The sequence below is a fragment of the Phaseolus vulgaris genome, chromosome 9 (genome assembly GCF_051622355.1).
Source record: "Phaseolus vulgaris cultivar YP4 chromosome 9, ASM5162235v1, whole genome shotgun sequence".
Taxonomy (NCBI): Eukaryota; Viridiplantae; Streptophyta; class Magnoliopsida; order Fabales; family Fabaceae; genus Phaseolus; species Phaseolus vulgaris.
In genome coordinates, this window is record NC_143506.1 from 20,718,894 (window position 1) to 20,741,826 (window position 22,933).

The 22,933-nt window shown below is 32.4% G+C and overlaps 3 protein-coding genes across 3 annotated transcripts; 1 reads left to right on the forward strand and 2 right to left on the reverse strand.

Annotated features, from left to right (window-relative positions):
• Window positions 1–2,663: 2,663 nt before the first annotated feature.
• Window positions 2,664–6,013, forward strand: LOC137821177 (camphor resistance CrcB family protein). The gene is made up of 6 exons (XM_090295212.1): window positions 2,664–3,757; window positions 3,845–3,922; window positions 4,149–4,247; window positions 4,576–4,768; window positions 4,940–5,358; window positions 5,595–6,013. Exons 1-6 carry the CDS (start codon window positions 3,422–3,424, stop codon window positions 5,820–5,822), a joined length of 1,353 nt encoding a protein of 450 aa, XP_090151338.1. The 5' UTR covers window positions 2,664–3,421; the 3' UTR covers window positions 5,823–6,013.
• A 1,943-nt stretch (window positions 6,014–7,956) lies between these two features.
• On the reverse strand, window positions 7,957–11,386 carry LOC137822608 (pentatricopeptide repeat-containing protein At3g62890). The gene has a single exon (XM_068627516.2). It carries the CDS (start codon window positions 11,303–11,305, stop codon window positions 8,981–8,983), a length of 2,325 nt encoding a protein of 774 aa, XP_068483617.1. The 5' UTR covers window positions 11,306–11,386; the 3' UTR covers window positions 7,957–8,980.
• Window positions 11,387–11,764: 378 nt separating this feature from the next.
• On the reverse strand, window positions 11,765–14,723 carry LOC137822745 (S-locus lectin protein kinase family protein). Its single transcript, XM_068627729.2, has one exon. It carries the CDS (start codon window positions 14,519–14,521, stop codon window positions 11,942–11,944), a length of 2,580 nt encoding a protein of 859 aa, XP_068483830.1. The 5' UTR covers window positions 14,522–14,723; the 3' UTR covers window positions 11,765–11,941.
• Window positions 14,724–22,933: the final 8,210 nt, after the last annotated feature.

Genomic DNA, 22,933 nt, shown 5'->3' on the forward strand with positions numbered 1-22,933 from the left:
ATTTTTCATATTGAAATCCACTTCCTTCATATTAATGGTTAACAATTTCGTTGTTTTCACGTCTTATATTGATGGTCTGGTTCATATATATGAATGACCTATATTTGGTTCAATCACAACTTCGTCTACCCTGAACCCAACTCACTTTGTCCCCGACAAAGCCCAATTGAGTGACACTTTCCTTCTTCTTTTAGTTTTTGAAACCAAACTAAATTGGTATTCCTATCTTTACTTATCTCTTATTGTGAACATATAAAATTTCGATATTATCTAGTAAAAACTAAGCAAAGAGAGTAGTAAAATAATAAAATAATAAATTTTACAATTTCTCACATTTCACTCACTCCTAAATGAAATAGAGAAATTTGTCCTACACCTTTGTACCTTCTCTTCTATCTTCATACATTTTCTTTTTAATTATAAGAACTTCTAAGTATGGTGAAGAATATGGTATATTCTTCTTCATTTTTAATTAGTGATGGTTGTTTGTGATGATCGTTGGTAAACATTGGTGGTTGAGATAAAATTTATAGTGTTTTTCTATAGGTGATAATTATGTTTCCGTTTGCTTATTGTATAATATGAAAAACCACAAAATCTAGAAAAAAACTAACAAGGTGCGAACATGAAATATAAAACTAAAATAAAATGATCTTTGCACGGTAAAAAAAATAATTCTGAAAGTGACTTTTTAATTAATGTGAAGGTCCTTATAATTGGACTTTATATTTCTGTTTTATTTTTTTCTTTTAAGTATACCTCTACTTTGCTTTTTTCAACACACATTACTCTTTCTTTTCATTTTGTGTTTTTTTTTCTTATGATATCTTTAAGCTTTATCTTTTATCTTTCTTACTCTAGTTTCTTGTCTTGGTTCTTGATTTTTATTTGACGATTGTTTCTTTTCCCCAGGCCATCTTAGAATTCTTCAATAAAATAAATTATATTATTTTTCAATAAAAAATTATACAATAACAATCCTGCAAGTTGTATATAACTTATTATAATTGTTAAAATAATATTATAAAAGTTAAATTGAGAAATTATTAAAATAATAGTATTAAAAATTATTATGTTGAGGTAGAAAAAAAGGAAACTATCGATATATCATGATTTTGTTTGGATAGTACGTAAACGTGGAATATATTGCGTTTCTTTTGTTTGGATGTAAAATTGGAATGCTGTATTTGGTGGCTGTTGAAGTTGGAGTTTGGTGGAGGGGAGGGCTGTGTTGTCGTTTTGTGCCATAAAACATGTTTTTTGTTTTTTTATTATCTTCTTTCTTTTTAATATTTTTTTTAGACTGGAATAGCCCATTCATTCGGCCCAGCATTCTTATTATTTACCCCATTGTTTTTTATATACATACTCCTTTTTCGCTTTTTTGAAAAGACTGGACCCATTCGTCTGGCCCTTCACTTGCTATTTGCCATCCCGTTTTAAACTTTGGTCCTTTCTTTTGGCCCAACGTGTTTTTATTTGCCACCTATTTTTTTACATATATAATCTATAATTTTGGCACTACGCCCAAGTAACCAAAGGTGAAGAGAAGAAAGAAAGATGTAAATGTGCTGAAAAAATAGATTTATATTAAAAAAAATTGATGACATTTTTCTTTTTAAATGTGCAATATATGTATAATTTCTATATAATTTTTTTTATATTTATAATATATATATATATATATGATAATGATAGAAAATTATTTAATAATTACAATCTCTTTTAACTTGACGGTAAAAACATGATGTTTAGTTGTTCATGAATTTAAATAATTTTTAAACTCCTGCACCATACTTTTTAAATTTTTAAAAGAATATTTTATAAGAATTTTAATTTTAAATGAAGCAGAAAACGTTTTTAGTTAGACTCAATATATAATCTTACACATAAATTAGAAAAAAAAATATATGTTAAAAATCTCTCATATTAAGATAAAAAATCTTATAATATATTATAGTCTATCTATAAGTGGGTATACTATAACTTATAAATGATAATGTAACTTGTATTACAAACAATTAAGACTATGTTACTGATGCTAATACAGTAAACAATTTTCTTTTCCTTCGCATAAGAGACAGGAGACACATAGTAAGCTCTTGATGACAATAAAATAAGATACTCTACTCTATGTATAATATTGTTGTAAGAGTCAAGATTTGATTTAAAACTCAAATTTCTTCTGGTTTCTCGTGTCTATCGTGATAAGGGGTAGGAATCTTCCGTAAGGGGATTGTGACTTGTGAGGTGATGCCAATAAATTTATTTTATGACAAGCCGCAGAATCCAAAAACAAAACAATTGCTTCAAATTGTAAATTTATAAATACTGCTGTGCAAAAACCAAATCTAATTTCTATTAGTCCACAGAAAACAGGGTCTTCATTTGGACACGTGTTAACAAATAAAGAAGTTAGATTTAAGAAAGATAAATGATGATTGTATTTTTTAATCTAGTAACTCTGTCAACAAACTTAATATATTGGATGTTTTTTTATAATTTATTTTTCTTGAAATTAATGTGACGGTCTTTTAAAAAATCCATTTTATTTATATTATTTAAATTTTATATAAATAATAAAACTGTTCAAGAACGGCATCTTGGTGGAGCCTTTAAAGGAATCTATTTCAAAAGCTGCGTGCTGTCATTGACCACAAAATAGTTATCCCCAATTCATTTCTCATGTCTCCTAATATTAGCTTCACATTTTCTTATCAAGTGAAAACGCCACCTTACGTATGAATCTCTCTGGTGTGACACATTATTATGCCCTTTTCTTTAGAACAATTAATATTATGCCATTTTCAATTTGTCCGCTTCATATTGAATTTCCTGCTGCGTATTCTCTAAGGTGACTCCAAAAAACAAAAGATGACATAAAATCATAACCATTGAATTTGTATCCCTGGCCTACATATATTCACCATGTAGTCAGTACAGTTTTTGTGATATCATTGATTATTAATTGCCCATAACTTATATTATCTCTTTTTCTTAGGCTAGTTCCCATACGTTTTTACTTGTCATTAGTAAGTTATCGCTTGTGTGGGGAAAACTGCTTTCTTAGGCATGTGCATCACCATCTATTAAATTGACTATAATGTGTTTGTTTTAATGTTCGGGGTAGAAATGGTTGATTTTTCATCTGCTATTTCATGTACACTGTTGTTATATTGGGACGGGGAGTGTGATTATTATTAAAATCCTAAACAAAATAAATTGGGCAAGTGGCTAACTGTTACTTAAACTGGGGGTAAGTATATAGAATTCAGTCATCTTTTTCTGTACCACACATATAAAGAACAAAACAAATAAGGTTTGTATTGGTGGCAGCTGCATGAGTCAACTTGGTATTTAGTTGGGTGTTCAACGCGGTTTAAGGCGGCGAGACAAGTGTTGTGGTTGTGTTGTTGTTGACATGGAGAGAATGAACAGTGGGGGTTCTTCAATCAGAAGACGTTCATTGAGCATATCAAGTCACGTAAGCCATCATACAGACAATGATGGTGAGAATGAGAGTGTTTCCGAGGCTGGAGACATTGGAGATCGAGCTCTTCAAAGCAAGAGGTTCAGTGAGAGCAACAGTTTCCGCTTGTCCTTTGACAACAGGTCAGAAAAAGACACCGTTGTTTCCATTACAGAGGAGCACAGATTGCATCCCAATTCTTCTGTTAGGCCTTTGCCTCCTCCTGCCTTCACATCCCTTTCCCCTCTTTCCACTGATGGAATAGTAGGTTCTGAAGACACAGAGCATGTGAGCTTCAACACTTGATTTTCATGTAGTCCAAGATTTTTGGTTTCTGTGATTTGGTTATTAATTAACCTTATGATCTATTTTCAGGATCCTCCTAAAGGTTTGCCAGAGTTGCTTGACTATACTTCATGTATGGTTCAGTTAGCGGTTTTTGGAATTCTTGGGGTAACTTCTGCTAAACTTTTGCTTGACTTGTTAGACATGGCTAACTTGTTGGTACAGAATGGATTACTGGTATTTGCCATTGTTTCAATTTAGAATTCTTTTGCTGATTGAGAGGCTATGGCAAATTTTAGCTGTGACAATGATACCCATTTTATGGTCAAATTTATATTATGACATGCAGTTATCCACAAAACTCTAATACACAAACTGTAAAAACACTGTGCAGGTCTTAACGAGATATTTACTGCAGAAGTTATTTGGCCCTGAGGTTGCCCATGTGACAAGCGACCAAACCATTCTTTATGTTGATCTTCCTTCTAATATGGTGTGTTCCCTTTTCCATCTTCAATATTTTTGTGTCTTGGTTATCTACAAATTTTGATGGGTTCACAAAGGCCAACACTCCAGAGTTGTTTAGACAGGAACATAACTACATTATGGTAGTGACTTGCTTAGTGTGGAGTGACACTAGAGTCATTTATGTATAGAACACATTTGCAAATTACATTTTAATTTTTTTATGTATAGGCATCTTGTAGAAGCTTCAAAGTTCAAACTTGAAACTTAAAACTACTGTTAGAAGAAATTTTGGAATTCACTCGTGAGGAAGCTGATTCAGATAATCTAATTCAAATTTTTATATTCCTTTTCAGATTGGTTCGTTTCTTATGGGTTGGTTTGGTGTGGTATTCAAAGGAGACATATCTCAAGTGTCAGAGCATCTAGCTATAGCAATAACAACTGGTTACTTAGGAAGCCTTACAACCTTCAGTGGTTGGAATCAAAAAATGCTTGAACTCAGTGTTTCCGGGCATTGGTTCTTCGCTTCACTTGGCTTTCTATTAGGTAAATGAGAAGATTTATTGTGTATTTTATAGTTCTAAGTTTGTTGTTTCAAGCAAAGATTTTTTGTTTTGCTTAAAATCAAATGACCCCTATTAGATGAGGTGATGATTTTAATTCCTCATGATGGCTCAATTGATAAGATGAATTTGTTTTACAATTACAATTTTTCAGGTTTATTTCTTGTTGCCTATTCCATCCAGTTTGGGATCGAAACTGCCAAGGGTTTCAGGTGGCTCCTCCACCGGTTGAGTATTAGTTCGGGAAAAGATGGTAATAAGATCAACTACAAAGTAGACAGCTACCGTCGTCAGTTGATAGTTATGGTGATCTTCTTAGTTATACTAGGCATATTGTGGGGTATAAGTGGTGCATTAGTAAAGGCTGAGTTCAAGCACGGTGGTAATGCTGCACAGTTATGGTTTGCTTGCATGGTTGGACCCATGGGTGTGTGGATTAGATGGTTCTTAGCAAGGTTAAATGGGCGTGGACTGGGAAAGGAAGGGTTGTTTAAATGGATTCCATTTGGGACGTTAATTGCCAATGTATCAGCAGCTTGTATTATGGCTGCACTTGCCTGTGTGAAGAATGCAGTAAGTTTCATTGTCATCATTCATGTTCAAGTCCCCCCCTAACTACATTGTCCAATCTCTAAGCTAGAAGCCATAGACTCATAGGTTCCGAATTAGATATGACAGTAAGATTTACATGTGTTGGGAAATTGGATTGCTTGTTGAACTTCTTTTTTGATTACCATGATTAATTCTTGCCCTCATGTCTGTTATATATATGACATAAACCATAACCATTATTTACTTGCCTGATGCAGGTGAACACCAGAGATTGTGATACTGTTGTAGCAGGAATACAGTTTGGTCTAATGGGGTGCTTGAGCACTGTCTCTACTTTTGCTGCTGAGTTCAATGCAATGAGAGAAAGCAGTCATCCTTGGAGAGCCTATGTCTATGCCATTATTACAGTTTGTGTTTCATTCTCTCTGGGAATACTAATATACTGCATCCCTGTTTGGACGAAGGGGTTTGACATTGACGCGTAGCAATTGAATAAGGCAATCCTGTTTAGGCAACAGATTGTTTTTGCTTAGAATGGATCGGCAGTTCAGAGAAGCAGAGTAATGTGTCTATACTATTCTTCATAGTGAGATCTGTCAATATTATGATTGACTGTAAAACCGGAATTTGAGCTGATAGTTCTTACTAATGTAGATGCATTTTTTGATGTAGAAAACGTTTCAACCCAGTAAGAAAGTTTTCATTAACTTAATTTTTCACAAAATTGTGGTATTGTAGGAGTGAATAGCGCATGACTTAATAAAGTCAATAAACTAAGTAAGTATAGAATTTTGATATTATATTAAGAAAGAAATTTAAATCTAATCCAACTTTTATAAAATATGTTTGCATTCATTTATATTTATGAAATGTCCTTAATACAACTAGTTGATGTAGGATCTTCGACGTATAAGATCTCCAACAAATAGAACTGAATGGAAAGTATTCATGGACTCCTTATTGTTGACAATTCGTTCAACTTTGCTGCATAATTAGCAAAGATGCGGCAAGTGCCAATCACTGTGTTGGATCGTTACAATAATATCACAGGCTGATTAATGCCCAAGAAATGTAAAGGTATTGACCTATTCAATAGCTACGTAATAAAGGTTAGGTGAGCATTGTTGTATTGTTTTCTACATGCATGGATTTTTGCGTGTCTATAAAGATGAAACAAATATAGAATTTTAATTGGTGTTATGCAACTTAAATATAATGTAGCGGATTTGTTCAATTTGGCTAATTTCTTTTGTTTGTGGTTGAGATATCGCTTGATGCATGATAGCAAAGCTAATCTATATTAGAGTAGCTTTGTGTCATTAGTTACAGCTAAGGTTTGGAATTAAAAAATAAATAAAATATAAAGATTTTTATGATAAATAATTACGTTGAGAAAGTTACAATTTGACAAAAAAGTTGTAGTAGAAAAACTTGAAAGTTAAGAAAAATTTTAATTTTTCTTTAAAATTAGTAAGAAATAATAAAAGCGTGTCTAAAAAAAAGGTTTAATTAAGTTTCAAGTCATACATTTTGGTATTTTTAATTGAGTTTCTATTAAATTTTGTTAATATATTGAGTACTAAAAAATTTTATGTTTTTCAATTGAGTATCTGCTGTTTAATGTTTCTAATAATTGGGTAACATGATTGTTATGTTGTCATGTCATCTTGGTGATTGGTCTCCTCATGTTATTTTGTGTTAGTATTAAACGATGTAGTTATGTTGTTAATAACTTTTATTGTTGGATGAAGATAAACAAAAATGAAAAGAAAAATAAAACTAAAATCTAAATACGATTTTGAAAGAGTAGAGAACAAATTGCACTATGCATCGGGCCAAACGAATACACACTATATTACATCTCAAAATAACATAATAAGCATTCTCTTATATGACTAAGATGATGAGTTGAATTATTCATTTTTAAAGTTTTACAATATCAAACTTAATCATTTTTATAATACTCAAACTTTGTTTTTCTACTAACTAGTCTCAAAGTTTGTGATAAAAAAACCAACAAACAAGTTCTCAATAATAAGAAAACAAATGAAGGAAAGAAAACAAATGACCATTATGATATTCAGTTTGAGAAAGAATATTAATATCACATCCCAGAAAGATGAGAATTTAAGTGATAAGTTATGAGATTGATAAAACTAAAACTTGAGTTCTTATAACCTAGAACACTCGTAAGGTTCTCAGAAGTAGAAAACTTAATTTTCTTTATAATTCACATATCTTTGTATTGTATTACAAGTACATATTTTGTAGGCTAAGTTATCTGTCACTGTAAACATATTAGAAAATAGTTTTTAATATCCATTATCAATTAACTCCAGTTGTATTTAATTCGCATTATTATTTTTTATCATCATGAGAACATTAATAATTCGTTGATTTTTTATATTTTTTGTGACAAGTCAACCACATAATTGACAAAAAACATAATAAAAGTAAAAAAAAATAAAATTGTATGTGTGTGAAGTGTTGCTTCATTTACTAAGAGTATGGAGATTACACAAGCATAATCCTTGAAGTGTTTTGGTCTTATATTTTGGTGGTGGGTTGTCTTGGCTAGCAAGAATAATTGTTTCGTCTTTGCTTACTTTCGTCCAGTGAAACATGACCTTGCATTTTCCATTGCTCGTTAGCTGTCAAGTAGTATTTATTTGCGAGACAAAACTCTCGTACTACATACTCTTTTAGATTTTAGACGAACATGTACAACCATGTATATCTTCTTTTGGCATAAATTAACGAGTTCTACACAAATAACATTACTGCCCCCATAACCTTGCACCTTTCGGTTTCCTCTTTCCATCTTGGTCTAGGCTTGCGTGAACTTTCACCACCTTGGCAACCAAGAACCACCACCTAAAAACCTCTCGGTCACATTGTTCAAACACCTCCAAACCTTCATCAAACACCAAGAATACCACCCGTATGTCTCGGCCTTCTTGAACAGAACCAATCCAAGAAGCCATCGTTGCTCCTTCTTCTCCTCTTTGCTTCCGCAACACTCCTGCTTGTTCTTGACTTCAAGAACCATCATCAACCTTTCCTAGTCGTGCCTCATTCATGTGCAAGCTTATCAACCAAGGAACCTAATCAAAGAGTAGACCCACCCTCATTCCGTGAGTCCAAGAAGGTCTCCATTACTTAACCCACAAAACTTCGGTGTGTCCAAGAAACCTATTCCAAGCCTAAGGAAAGAACTTGCTTAAAAAACAAGTACAATAGATGAGTGCCTCTATAAACTCAACAGCTCAGGAATGACCACTGAACCAGAGATGATGGTGATTGAATTTTTCTTTTTGGATTTTTGCAAACTTTCCCAAGATGAGAAGCCAACCCCTGAATGCAAACTCAATTAACATCGGCAGAAGTATCATTTCTCTTCAGAATCTTGGATCTTCAAGGCTCAGAAAGTTGGAGTGATATTATCCTGGAGTATAAGGTACCCTACATGTCCTTCTTTGCCAACAAGATCACAAGAATGACCAAAAATTTTATTCCATAGCAAGGCAAACAAAATCTGGAAAATCATAAATTCCACATGCTTTGATATTTGAGTCAACAATGAAAAAATTGAGTGCACGTTCCTTACACGTACTCATTCACTTTAATAGCCAGTACGGTTTTGTTACCAAAAATCCATGCAGGAACAAGCTCCATGCCTAAAGTGGTGAAAGCGATGACGATCCCTTACAACAATCTCGCGATCAAATGCTTTGGAGATTAACTTCACAACAGTGTGGCAATCATTACATATGCGCAAGTTCTTCATAACTCTGATTGGAGTTGGTGGAGCAATAGTGATAAGTCCAAAGGCGACTGCAAGTTTCTCACTGTGCCTGAAAAGTGCAGTTTCCTTCTCTTCATCGTCTATGTCTAGTGAAACCTCACTTGTGGTTGGTACATAGCCCTCAATCTTTAATTTTGCGGCCACTACATCTAACATGTGCTCAATATCACTTATTTGTGGGTGTGTCTTATCTCCAGCCAAAAATTCATGAACTATCCCATTTGCTTCAATCATGCTACAACCAGGTGTCTTTACCACCCCATGTTGTGCCATAATTCCCCTAATTTCGAGAACATTGCCCCAATTTCCTTTTGAAGCATATATATTTGACAATAGTACATGGAAACCATCATGGTCAGGCTGAAGCTGAATAAGTTTTTTGCCCACCCTCTCCCCTATTTCATTGTCATGGTGTTTTCTACAAGCCCCAAGCAAAGCACCCCAAGTGGCAACATCAGGTGCCATAGGCATACTCTCAATCAGTTCCTCCGCTTCTTTAAGCAAACCTGCACGTCCAAAAAGATCAACCATGCATCCGTAGTGCTTAATATTAGGCTCTATTTTGTGTTCGTGGATCATGGAACTAAAGTAGTGACGCCCCTCATCGACTAGGCCCATGTGCCGACAGGCCCCAAGAACTCCCATAAATGTTATCTCATTAGGAAGTGTCCTAGTTTTTTTCATATCTGCAAACATGCTGAGTGACTGTTCTACTAAACCATTCATTGCCAACCCAAGAATAATAGCATTCCAGGTAGAAACCCCCTTTGTCTCCATCGCATAGAAAACCTCCAATGCATTTTCCACACACCCGCATTTCACATACATGTCTATAAGCGTCGTGCTCAGAATAATGTTAACCTGTAATTTATTTTTACTTATATACGCATGAATCCATTTTCCTAAGTCCAAAGCAGCCAGATGGGTGCAAGCCGAGATGGCACTGACTAGGGCAGTTTCGTCTGGCCTAGCTCCATGAAGCTGCATTTCTTGGAACAATGCCAACGCTTCCGAGAAGAATTCCTGTTGAGCATAACCAGATATCATGGCACTCCAAGACACAACATCCTTCTCCGGCATGGAATAAAACAACTGCTCAGCATCTTCAATTGAACCACACCTCAAGTACCCAGAAATCATCGAGTTCCAAGATATTAGATCCAAGAGAACACCACCATCATCAAAAATTCTTTGCGCATCCACTATCTCCCCACAACTAGAATACAAATGTATCAATGCATTCTTAAGACTAACATAATCGTCAACCCCAACTTTCGCCGCCAAACCATGCACCAACCTTCCCATCTCAGCATTCAAAATTCGAGAACACGCGGAAACAACACTAACCACAACCACCTCATCCACTGCCACCCCATTTGCCTTCATCTCCACAAACAAAACCAACGCCTCCTCACACATTTCATTCTGCTCATAACAAGAAACCATCGCACTCCACGACACCATGTCCATATCCCTCACTCGAACCTCATCAAAAATCCGCCGCGCCTTCTCCACACACCCCTTCCTTCCAAAGAGCACAATCATGGAATTCGAAGCAATGGTGTTCTTCTCCGGCATTCCCTTATACAGACATTCCGCCTCCTCCACATTTCCCGCCTGAACATACCCGGCCAAAACAGTATTCCAAGAGACCAAATCCAGCACAGGACTTTCCTCAAACACCTGGCGCGCAGCGGACATGGTCCCACATACAGCATACAAGTTGATCAGCGTGTTCCGGACGTACGCATCTTGATGGAAACCAAACCTCACGACATGTGCGTGCAGCTCCCTTCCCTCGAACTCGGACACCCGGGCAACGCAGCATTGAAGGAGAGTTGGGTAAGTGTAGTTATCGGGTTTTGCGTGTTTCGCAAGGAAGAGTTTGTAGAGTGTGAGTGCTTGGTGGGGGTTGTTTTGGAGTTCGAAGTGGGCGCGCATGATGGTGTTCCATGTGAATGCGTTGGGGTTGTGAAGATGGTGGAAGATTCGGAGGGAATAGTGGAAGGGAACGAGAGCGGAGCGAGAGGAGAAGTTTATGAGTCTGCTTGCGGCGTAGGGGTCTGAGATGAGGCCGGTGAGGATCGTTTGTGAGAGAATCTGTTTGAAGTGCCTCGCCCATTGGCACCGCTGCAACGCTGCGTCTAACGTGCTCACCTTCATGCTTCGTCTTCATACTTCAATTCACACACACATCTTCATTTGCTGCATAATTTTTATCAACATTAATTATTTTTAATGGCAATTCAAGTTGATTGTTATTATAATACACTTTCATGTTTTATACAACCACTTTATAATTATACAGAGAGAGTAATTATACATTCATACTCTTTTTTCATTTACATTCAACTTACAGTTTTATAAATTATTATTTTATAATAATATTTTTTTTTTATTATTATTATAATATAACATTTTATTATTAAAAGTTTCCCATTATATTATTTTATATTTATTATTATAATCTAAATATAATATTTTAGAATTAGAAAAGATTGTTAAATAAATATTTAGAAATTTGGATGTGAAAGTATTCTTTTTCTTCTTATTATATAAAAAAAATCTATATATGCGGCAATCCACAAATAAATAAATAAATCTATTGTTAAAAAGAGATTATTGACAGTAAGCACTTTGATATCCTTATGAATTTAGTTTCTCATCCTTTACACAACAGGTATTATAATAAGGAAAGGAAATTACAAATGATAGAATTAAATAAGACCCTAATGAGATATTATGGTACAGTTTATGGTAGGTCGAAAACCAAGAAACATAGAGAATAAACAGGATTCCCTATCTTGGCCCTGAGACATTTTGGGAAGACATGTAAGAAAAAGCATGAGTGGGTGAATCGCTTGGTATGCTTGTAGATCTACGTGCTTCTTGTTGCATCAAAGAACCATACTCATTTTCTTCCCCTATAGTGGAAGCCTCAGTAAACCTACGCCCATAAAAGCGCAGGAAGTTCAAAGATTCTATCCTCGGCTGTGGCAATGGAGTCTCACCTTCCAACATGCCAACAACACTCACCATGTTTGGCCTCAGTACAGGTTCTTCATGAACGCAACACAACCCAATGCGAATCAGTTTCTCCACTTCTTCATATGTCACACGTCCTTCTAGCCTTGGATCAGCCAACTCCAGGTAACTCTTTTGTTCATGCATCTCCAATGCAAATAGTGGAAAATAAACCAACCCAGTTGTTGATGATGTCGAGGAATGACCTCCACCACTGTTGCTCTCATCCATGCTATGGCTTCTCCACCTGAAATAACAGTTCTTCCTTCCACTCACAAGTTCAAGAACCACCATTCCAAAGCTATACACGTCAGTTTTTTCTGTAATGGCAGAGTTGGTGAGCCACTCTGGAGCAAGATAACCACGTGTGCCTCTCATTGTTGTGAACAAACCAGATTGTTCGGGGCTGAGGAGTTTGGAGAGTCCAAAATCAGATATCTTAGCCTGAAACTGATCTTGCAGGAGTATGTTCTCGGGTTTGATGTCACAATGGATAATCTTTTGCTCACAGCCACTGTGAAGGTAAGCAAGTCCACGCGCTGTTCCAAGCGCCACATCAAACCTCTCTTGCCATTCTAAAACGGGTGCACCACCGAAGAGGTTTCGGTCAAGGGATCCACGGTTCATGTACTCATAAACCAACAAGCGGTGTCTCCCTTGAGCACAGAAGCCTTTCAGTTTGACCAAGTTAACGTGGTGGATGTTTCCAATCACAGCAATCTCAGTGCAGAAATCTTTCTTCCCTTGGATGCCTATGTTCACTATTTTCTTTACTGCCACAGCAGACTTGTCGGGAAGCACACCCTTGTACACAGTTCCAAACCCACCTGACCCAATAAGAGTCTTGAAGTTTTCTGTAGCCTCCTCAAGCTCTTCGTAGTCAAACCTTGCAGGTAGTCCGGGAATGTAGAAAACATCCAGGTCCCTTGAGGAAGATGAGTTTTTCCCTAGTTTCAGTTCTTTTATCTTTGACTTGAGAATCAATCTTCTCCACACAAGGAAAATTATGGCCATCATACTAATGAATCCAATAATAGGTAACAGCACCGCAACTGCCACAGGAAACCCCCCATTTTGAGAACTTTGCTTGTTACCATCATTATTACCAGTTCTAGATTCAACAACATTAGTTTTAATGAACCCCAACATGTCTCTTTCATCTCCATTACTTGACTGAATGGAGCCCAACTCGTTCTCAATCGTGTAACAAGAACCAGATGTGTTTTTATATAAAATTCCCAAGCAGGAACAGTTATTGGAACAAAATTTTTGACAGGCAGATAAATTCCCTTTATTCATAACCGGATCAGAGTAAAAAGTGGCAAAGTATTCAACATACCCTATATTCAAAAATGAAAGAACTGAAGAATTTTTGCAAGCAAGTGGCAAGGAATAGGATCCATTGCTTAGCACACAAGCACCAAAAGTACCTGAGCCTAGACGGAAGTTTGGGGGACAAGAACAAACAGGTGTAGAGGAAACAGTGCCCTCAGTGCATAACCCTGCTCTTCCACAAGCCAAGGGAGTTTGACAACCATCACCTGGCCCCACAAACTCCTGCGTCAAGCCAGTGTCAGAAAAACTGTTGATAGTAAACTGCCCAGTGGTACCCAACACGGCAATTCGAAAATTAGCCAGTGGCAATCCCAGTTGAAAAGATGTTCCACCATCTCCAAATAGATAAAAACCTGAATTGTTCACGGCCATGTATTCCACCATATCATTTGAATTCTTATAGACTTTCGTATCCGATGAAAGTTTCCAGTAGGTCTGTCCATACCATTGCAGCACTGCATCAGAGGAAGAAATTGTGAGCTTGAAATCTCCTGTTGACAAGTTTGAACTGGATGCTGCACTTGACAAAGATGCTCCAACAGGTAAACGCTGCCCAATAACAATTGTGTCAGTTGGGCTTTGGAAACTCTCCCAGAGAGAACCATTGGACTTATCAAGCAAGACAAGATTTCCCATCTCGGTCAACACAAGTCTATCTGCTTGTGATTTCAGTGATGGCGTTGACCATTTGGTGTTCCCATCTTCGTCTAGAATTGTGATCCCTCTGACAGTTAGAAGCATTTTTCCCGAAGCTGAGATGGGGGCATCACGGTTAGCAGACCAAATGATGGTGTTGGACGCATCGTGAATGACACACAGGTAGAAACTTGTTTCCTGGCCACCGGGGTTGAATATAGCAACCTTGAATGTGTTGTTCTGAGAGAAGAGGAACGTACCAAAGTCATCTATGAAATGAAGATATGAGGCAGTGAAATTTGGAGTGATATAGTCTGAAAAAGTGCGAGCCGAAATGGTAGTGTAGAAAAAGAAAATGCAAGAGAGAGTTATGATAGGTTTCATGGTGTAATTTGAAAAAATGCAGAGCTGAGGGAAGTAAGAAATGGCCTTGGAATTGAGGAAGGGAAAAAAGGTGGAATTGGTCAGTTTTTGTGGTTTCAATACCCATATCTGCGTTGACTATTGAAAAATGTTACAGCCCTCACTAATAAACTCTTTCAAATTCCAATTCATATTATTGTTGATGTGATATTGGTATTCCGTTATTTCCAGAAAGCTTCTTCTCCTCAAATTATTGTTATCTAATAATAATATAAAGCCGACTTATTTTAAAATGCAGTGACTTATGGGGCAGCATGACGTGAGTATTTAATATAATCTTAATCTGAAATAATTGCAGTGCATGCATCATACATTCTTCCACAACTCATATTTTCATGTATACTTCATTTATTTAAACGCATAGAATGGGAGTTTGGAAAACGAGAAAACATGTTACACAACTTGTCTGCATCATAAAGTCAAGCCTACCACAGCCTCCAAGCGCAGATAAAAGGGACAGTGAAACCAAAATATTACAAATTGCGTGCTTACGCAAACCATGGACTTGGAGATGCTAGCGGCTGGAACCTGCGAATCACAATTATAAAACCAGAGCATCTATAATTATTAATTAAAATTTCAATAATATATTCTGAAGTCTCTCATTAACAAAAATAAATTTATCTTAATTTAACTTAAATCTCAACAAAAATCCATTGATCTAAACAAATACTTCGTTCTATCTAATTACTGCTCTTATATATAAATTCTAACTAAGTTAATTTTTTATAAATTAATAATCATGCTTCTATAATGATTTATTTATAATGATGAACTAATACCTCAAGATAACTTCAAAATAAATTATGTATAATGAAGTGGACTTATCATCTCTAAAACTCACATACCCTCAAATAGCAGCAGTACAAAGAAAAATAATTTATAATATTTTGTATGCAAGAAAAACTCAACTTATTTTAATTAAATCATATAATTTATAGTACTAAAGTTTTTGAAGTGTACATTCCAACAAAGCTACATGATAGTGTTGTCTTTCAAAATTATAACTATCAATTGTCAATGAGACTTCAATAAAACATATCAATCATCCTTCTTGGAAGGATCCTTTACCATGTTATCATAATTATAATAATGATATTTTTTTTAATTTAGAACGTGGTATCTCAATATAAAACATTTATACAATGTTTTTAACTTTATTATATAATATCTTCTTTGTTTCATGTGAGGTTGATAATGGATTGATTGACTTTTAGAGGAATTCAAGTCATTTGGTCAAGTTTTTATCATTTCACTTACTTGCTTTAATATTTACCATGCTTAATATGGGTGTACAGAACCAAACCCAAACCGATAAAAAAAAAACTGAAAATCAATCCAAATAACTAATAATCGAAAACAAAAATTGGATTATTTTTAAAAAAATCTAAGAATCAAGCTGTTCGGTTTAGACTGCGGTTTGAATTTCCAAAACGATCCAAACCAAAGCTGCGATATACCTCTAATATAAATATAGTTATTATTACTATTATTATTATTATTATTATTATTATTATTATTATTATTATTATTATAATAAGTTATAAACTTCACACGTTTGATTTACAAGTTTCTTTATTCCTATTTACTATTGATGCTTTAAGTGATGTTGTTTTACTTTCTACAATTTGTAATTAACTATATGGACATTTTGTAATGACATATAACATAGTTTTATAGTTTTATGCAGAAGTAGTACATTAAAAGGATAATTAAATATTTTATTTTTAAAATTAAAAATTTATATATTTAGAAAAATTATCTATTTAGGTCTCATTTTTAATCACTAACATTTTTCTATGAAAGTTTATATTCTCTAAATTTCTAACTTCATCATTATCACATTGGTGATCTCATACCACCTTTGAACTTTTGACAATAAATAGAGAAAAACTGCCCAATTATATTTTTGTTTAAAGTAAGTTTTTTTTCTTTTTTTCTTGAGTTAGTTTTTAGCCATTTGTTCACCTAGGTAGATATGTTTTGCATGAGTATCTATGACTTCATGAGTAGTCTTTGTTAGTTAAGGGTCTTAGTAATGTGTTCAAATAATTGATAAGACTTTATGGTGTAGGTTAGGTTATCCCTGTTTTCTTTATAAATTTGAGCTTTTTTTTAATGTCCATCCTTATAATCATGTATGAGGAACACTTTATCTTTCAATATAACTCTAGGTTCTTAATATGAAGGTGATGTGGTCACAAGTTCTGAAATTCTCTTGAAGGGTTTGTGTTTGTTAAGTGAAATAGATGTTATTTTATGAAAATTGTTTGAAGTTTAAACAATTTGATAAGTGATTGATTGTTTAGATTGATTTGTGAGATTTTTTTTTAAAGTTTAAGTTTTGAATTTACTTTTCATATTGTGATTTAAATGAGATACACTTATATATATAAACCAAAGGCTAATTTGTAGTTGTTGGGATGTTCTTTGTCTCAAATCCGCTTAACACCTTTATGCTCAAACATAATAATAATTTACACATCTATTGTCTAAGTATTTGCTTTCAAAAGATATTTGTGAAGAGTGTACCCAAGTTTTGAAAAAACAATTCAACCCTCTTTTCATGTATTCACAAAGAGAGAATCAATCAGTCAGGTCAAGGAACATACTTAATATACACATTTCAAAAAATGTATAAAAAATGGATTTAACACCTTGGTTTTAATTTGACTATTTTTAAATAAATATTCATTAATATAAAATTTTATTATTACTAAAAGTATTAGAACTTGTAGGGACACTCCAATAATAATTATTTTAATTTCTAAATAAATGTTCATTAATATAAAACTTTATTGTTAATAAAAGTATTAGAACTTGTAGGTTACTCAAGTTGATAGTCATTATTTTTCATCATTTTGGTATGCTTCGCGTGTTTATTGTAGAAGAAACTAAGACTTTGAACATTAGGTATACTAGACATGTAAATCTCTTAGTTAACTTTGTTCTTATGTTATACAATTTAATATTAATAGAATTTAATCTTTATTATGTTTTATGGAATTTCATTCGAAAGTTGCATGGAAGAAGTTATAGTTATTTACATTTAATGTAAATAATCTGTTTCACTATTATTTAATTGTAATATATATATATATATATATATATTAATAATTTGTATTTATTTTGCAATTCACACATCAATCATAATCCATGAGCAGGAATACTATGTGATGTAAAATATGTACACAATTAGATTTGTCAGCATTATTGATTTATGGAGAGATAATATAAAATTAAATAATTTTTTTAATTAATTATGAATTTTAGTTTTTACTGATTAAATTAAATTTTGAGTATGTAGTTATTCAAAAATTCATCTCCTTTAAAAGATGAAAATATGGAAGATATTAGGATCCAATTGGCTTCTTTGTTAGTATTTTTCATAATCTGTCATCTTCGGATTTGTATAATTAACAATAATTTGTGTATTCAAATATATTATTAAATTTTAATAAAGCTAAAAAATATTTATGTAGAAATACATTTTTAAGTTTTGATTTGAAAATATTCTACTTGAGGATATACATGCAGGAAATTATATATTGTTACGTTGGAAGGGAAATTACTCAAACAAAGAAAATATTTTGTATAAAATATTAGATGTTTCTTCATACTAATAATCAGTGTTTCTTTAAAAGTTGCAATTTTGAAAATAAAGAAGTGATTATAAAGGAAAATGTGAACTTGATAGTTATCTGAACAACAAGACGTTTGTTAAATGATTTTATATTACGAGAAGTATAATAGCTTATTTTGAAATATATTTTATTATTTAGTAAAATTTATTAGTAGAGTTATTAAGAAGTAAATCTCAAGTATAATTCAAATTGCATTCATCTATAAAATATTTCTTAATTTCTAGTTAATATATCACATGATTTGATAAGTCTAACAAATTATAGTTAGAATAAATTTAAAATCGCTTTAACATATAGTAATAGAAAAATAAAAGTGTAAAAATGTCTATTCAAGAGAAGAGAACAGTCCAACAATTTATGAAATGGTTATCTTGGTATTGTTATTGTTAGCTGTTGTCATCCCTTTATTTGTAATGAGGTAGTAGTTGGCGTCAACAAATAGAAGGAGAATGGATTACGTTATCTATTATAGTATGCACAGGTTAGGAAATAAATACACGCTTTTCCATCTCAAAAACCTAGAGTTAAAATGTATTATTATTGGTAGCTGCATTGCTTAATATAATATAGTCTAAGAATAAGGCTAGAAATGCATCTTTACCAAGTTGCATGAAAATTGTTGTCATATCACTAATCACTTCGTTTTCAACTCTCTTAGCACACCTCAGCCTTGCCCGACATGCTGATTATTTATAATATGCTGCACCTCACTCAGATGTTACATGGTAACAATCTCTTATTTTTGTTTCAGATTTTATGCTTATTTATCATTCATCTACAGCTACGGAGAACAGTTTCGTGAATTTTTTGGAATTTTTAATCATTAATTTTAAACTTTAACTCACTCAAACAATGAAATATGTTGTATATCTTTCTGTTTAAAATTTAATTGTTTTTTTTACATTTTGTGCTTTTATTTTTATACAATAAAAAAAGTTAGAGCTCTAAGGGATAAAGAGTAGCCCAAACACAACATTTAAGATTCTTGGACATTTCTCTTAGTTTTCTCGATCCAAGCAATATCCAAAACGATATACAAAAAATTAAGGAGGATTGAGAGAATGTTTTTATGTACATACAAACTTAAATTAAATATACTAGAATAGTACATTATATTGTCTTAACAGAACAATCCCAATTACTAGTCCTCAAACTTGCCTAAAGGCTTCTTCTTCCTGCACTTCCACAATTTCTTCATGCACCCCCACAATTTTAGAAAATGTCCATTTTAATCTTCTTTAAAGTAACTTCTTGATTACTCGTTTCAGACATTTTCTAGAACATGTTTTCCAAAAACTTTACAATAGAATTTTTAGAATGCATGAAATACATTCTTGAATAAGCTTTCTAGAACAAGTTTTTCAGAATAATTTGTGCTCACATGTTCAGTCTCCCTCTTCTTCTTCTTCTTCTGCATCATTCTCCCTCTCTTCTTCTTCTGTAGCGATGATGGTACTGCACAGAATCAGTGGTGTGATGCAATGAAGGAGGATAATTTTTTTGTTTGTAGTGGAGATGCAATTCATAACGGTAAAGGTGCAAGAAGTAAAATTCTGTCCTAAAACTGATGTGTTATAAGTCCAATTTCATGAAGCCCAAGTTATTTTGTTGAACTTAAGTCTACTAATCACACCTCCTATATACTATTTAGTCCCGCATGGAAGCCTACAGGAAACATTTTTTATTCATTATATTTACAAAATGAACAAGTTTACATTGTATTAATTTTAAAATGTATTTAACATAGAAAAAGTTGTTTTTATTATATAATTTATTTTATATACATATTATTTTAGGAAAAAAAAAACTTACTTTTATATGTTACCTAAGAAAAAGACTACATAAAGGTAGAAGTGAGTGTGTTCACGTGACTTTGACTCTTCAAAATAAGAAAAAGGAACACACTAAATATTTTGTGAAAGAGTCTTCTCAACAAAAGAAACCTAAAAGACTAAAGAATTTACTTGTTACTACTTTTATAATCAGGACATGTGAAAAAAAGAGCATTTTAAGTGGGTCACTTTAAAAAAAAATCTTATTTTAATTTGTTCTAAAGTTAATTTGGCTTTTTGTACTTGAGGATACTTGCTCACATAAGTATAATTGTGTTATGTTTTCTACCGATTTGACTTTAAGTGTATTAGAAATCTGACTTTTCCTATATATAAAAATATTTTATATTAGGTGCATATAAATCTTATCTTATAAATTATTTATAAATTATTTATAAATTATTTGGTAAAATTGAGTTAAACTTAAAATTTATTTATTAAGATGATATCATAATCATTTAAAATCTATCATAATAAGAATTGGTTGGATTTATAGTTTCACTTATAAATAAATTAATTTCATCATAATATATAATGTAAATTTTATGTTATAAGTCAATGATTAATTTATATTTAAATTTCACTTTTTCATAAGTGATGAAATATTATTTTGTGTGTCGATTTAAGAATTTCAGTATATTCAATTAGAACTTTCATATAATTAAATACTTAAATTTATTTGAAAACTTCTATTATTCCATTTTTTTTAAAGCATTAACGAATTCTGATTTTGGTCAAATTTAAATTAATTAAATACATAAATTTATTTGAAAACTTCTATTATACCATTTTTTTGGAAAGCATTAACGAATTTCTGATTTTGATTTCGTCAAATTTAATTGTTTATTGGAAAATAATAAAGTTTGTCTCTATCAAAGTACAAATGTTGTTGTTCTTGATTCTTTGGATGATAATTTATATATGCGTAATATTGTTAGTTTTAAGAATGAAATATTACAAAGAAATCAACAATGTACAAAACAAAAATTGAATGAGAGTTTAACTGTCTTATGATATGAATGTTGAAGCCATATATTTGAATAGAGAATTCATACAATTGTGGATGAGATTATATTGATCTCTTGGGTATACACAAATGGAAAAATTGGATTCTACGATGGTTATTATTCTTCATCATAGTAAATGATTCGGTGGTCATTTTATAATAATTGCAAGTTTATTATGATGGTTATAACTAAAAACGTAACTAGATTTAACTCATAGTTGCTTAGCAAGTATGAAAATTATATTTTGAAGTTACGTAGTTAGTGTAGTTTTAGAGCACATTCGGCAATTTGACTTTAATGAGTGTACCCCAATAACGATTTTGGGGTTTTCCATTGGGATGCATAAGTACTATTCTAAGTTAAGAAGAGTAGGTACTCATTCCATTTAGTTACTTAAAACCATAATTTTAAGTCTAATCTTCCTTTACTCTTTCCAATTAAATCTTATGCAAAAGCATTAAGAATTTATTGTCACAAGAAGTTATTTCCTACTTCTAACTGCCCCTCATACCCCATAATTGACGATACATTCAGAATTCTTAGTGAATAAGATCTTCGAGGAGGCACATTAGGTTAGGTTGGGAAATTTCAGAAATAATTCTATATAAGATAGTTACTTGTGGAATAAATAAATAATAGAAAATAAAGCAAAATAGAATAATGACACTGATAATATAAATAATTGATAGTTAAAAACTTGGTAGCTAATTAGATATTAATTTAAAAATTATTTATCAATATTATAAATTAATTTAGAAATCAATAATTTTTGTAGTCTCTAAAATGGTATCTAATTTAGTCACTATAATACCTAATTATTTTTTGTCTCTAAAGTTGATTTCTATTTAATGATTTTTTTGTAATGCTAATTTTCGCCCTAATCTCCATTTCCATGATGAATTTTCACATAAATTTGGATTTCCTTCTATTTTTCAATCTTTGCGAGTTGAAGATTCAATCCTAGGTTTCGCCCCATCTCGATTTCTTTCTTTGTGGGTTGTATTGGTTGAGGTTTGGGTTGTGTTGTTTTTTATTTTTAGCACAGATTTTGTTTTTGAAGGTCTAGTCCTAATGATTCCATAATGATTTCTAGGACTGCATTCTTGACTTCAGTGGTATGAGGGAGCTTGAGAACAATTCTATTGTGGGAGCTTGAGGTTAAGACAACTTCGTGGAGATTCACCGCTTAAGGGAAATCCTTTATAAGATTTTTTTTTATTTCATTTTTTTGTGGTGTCTATTTTAGAATATGAATATGACTAGAATGCAATTTAAGAACCGAAATTTTTCCAAAAAAAAATTCAAAAATTACTTTTAATATTATAATTATATAAGAGAAAATAAAAGATTACAATTATATTTTGGCTAAAAGGATATTATATTTAGTTTGATAACAAAGGGAGCATTTTGCTAATTTATGGGATTGAGTAAAAAACATTATTAAAAAAATTATATTTAGATAATACTTGATAAACGTGAAAACAATTTTGTGTGATAGGATTATTAAATTTTCTTTAGATTTTTAAAATAATTTTTTTATACTTCGTTAATAATTAATGAAGATCTTAAAAGTCTTTTAGAAAAGTTAAAGAAAATCATTTTTATCCCTACTCCATTATTCTGGGTAACATGGACTTCACTTAAGGTTGTTAGAAACTATGTAAATTAATTTTTATAATGTGACTCACATGATATAAAATTTGGACTTTGAGCCCGAATGTGATTTAATAATAATAATAATAGAATAAATGGTCTATTGATTAACGTAATAAATATATAAGAGATAGATTAAAAATAAATAAATTAAAGAAACTGCTAACGTGGAATCTCTCATAAATCAAGGTAAGTGTCTATCTCTTTCTTAATTATTAATTTTATGTAAAACATGTG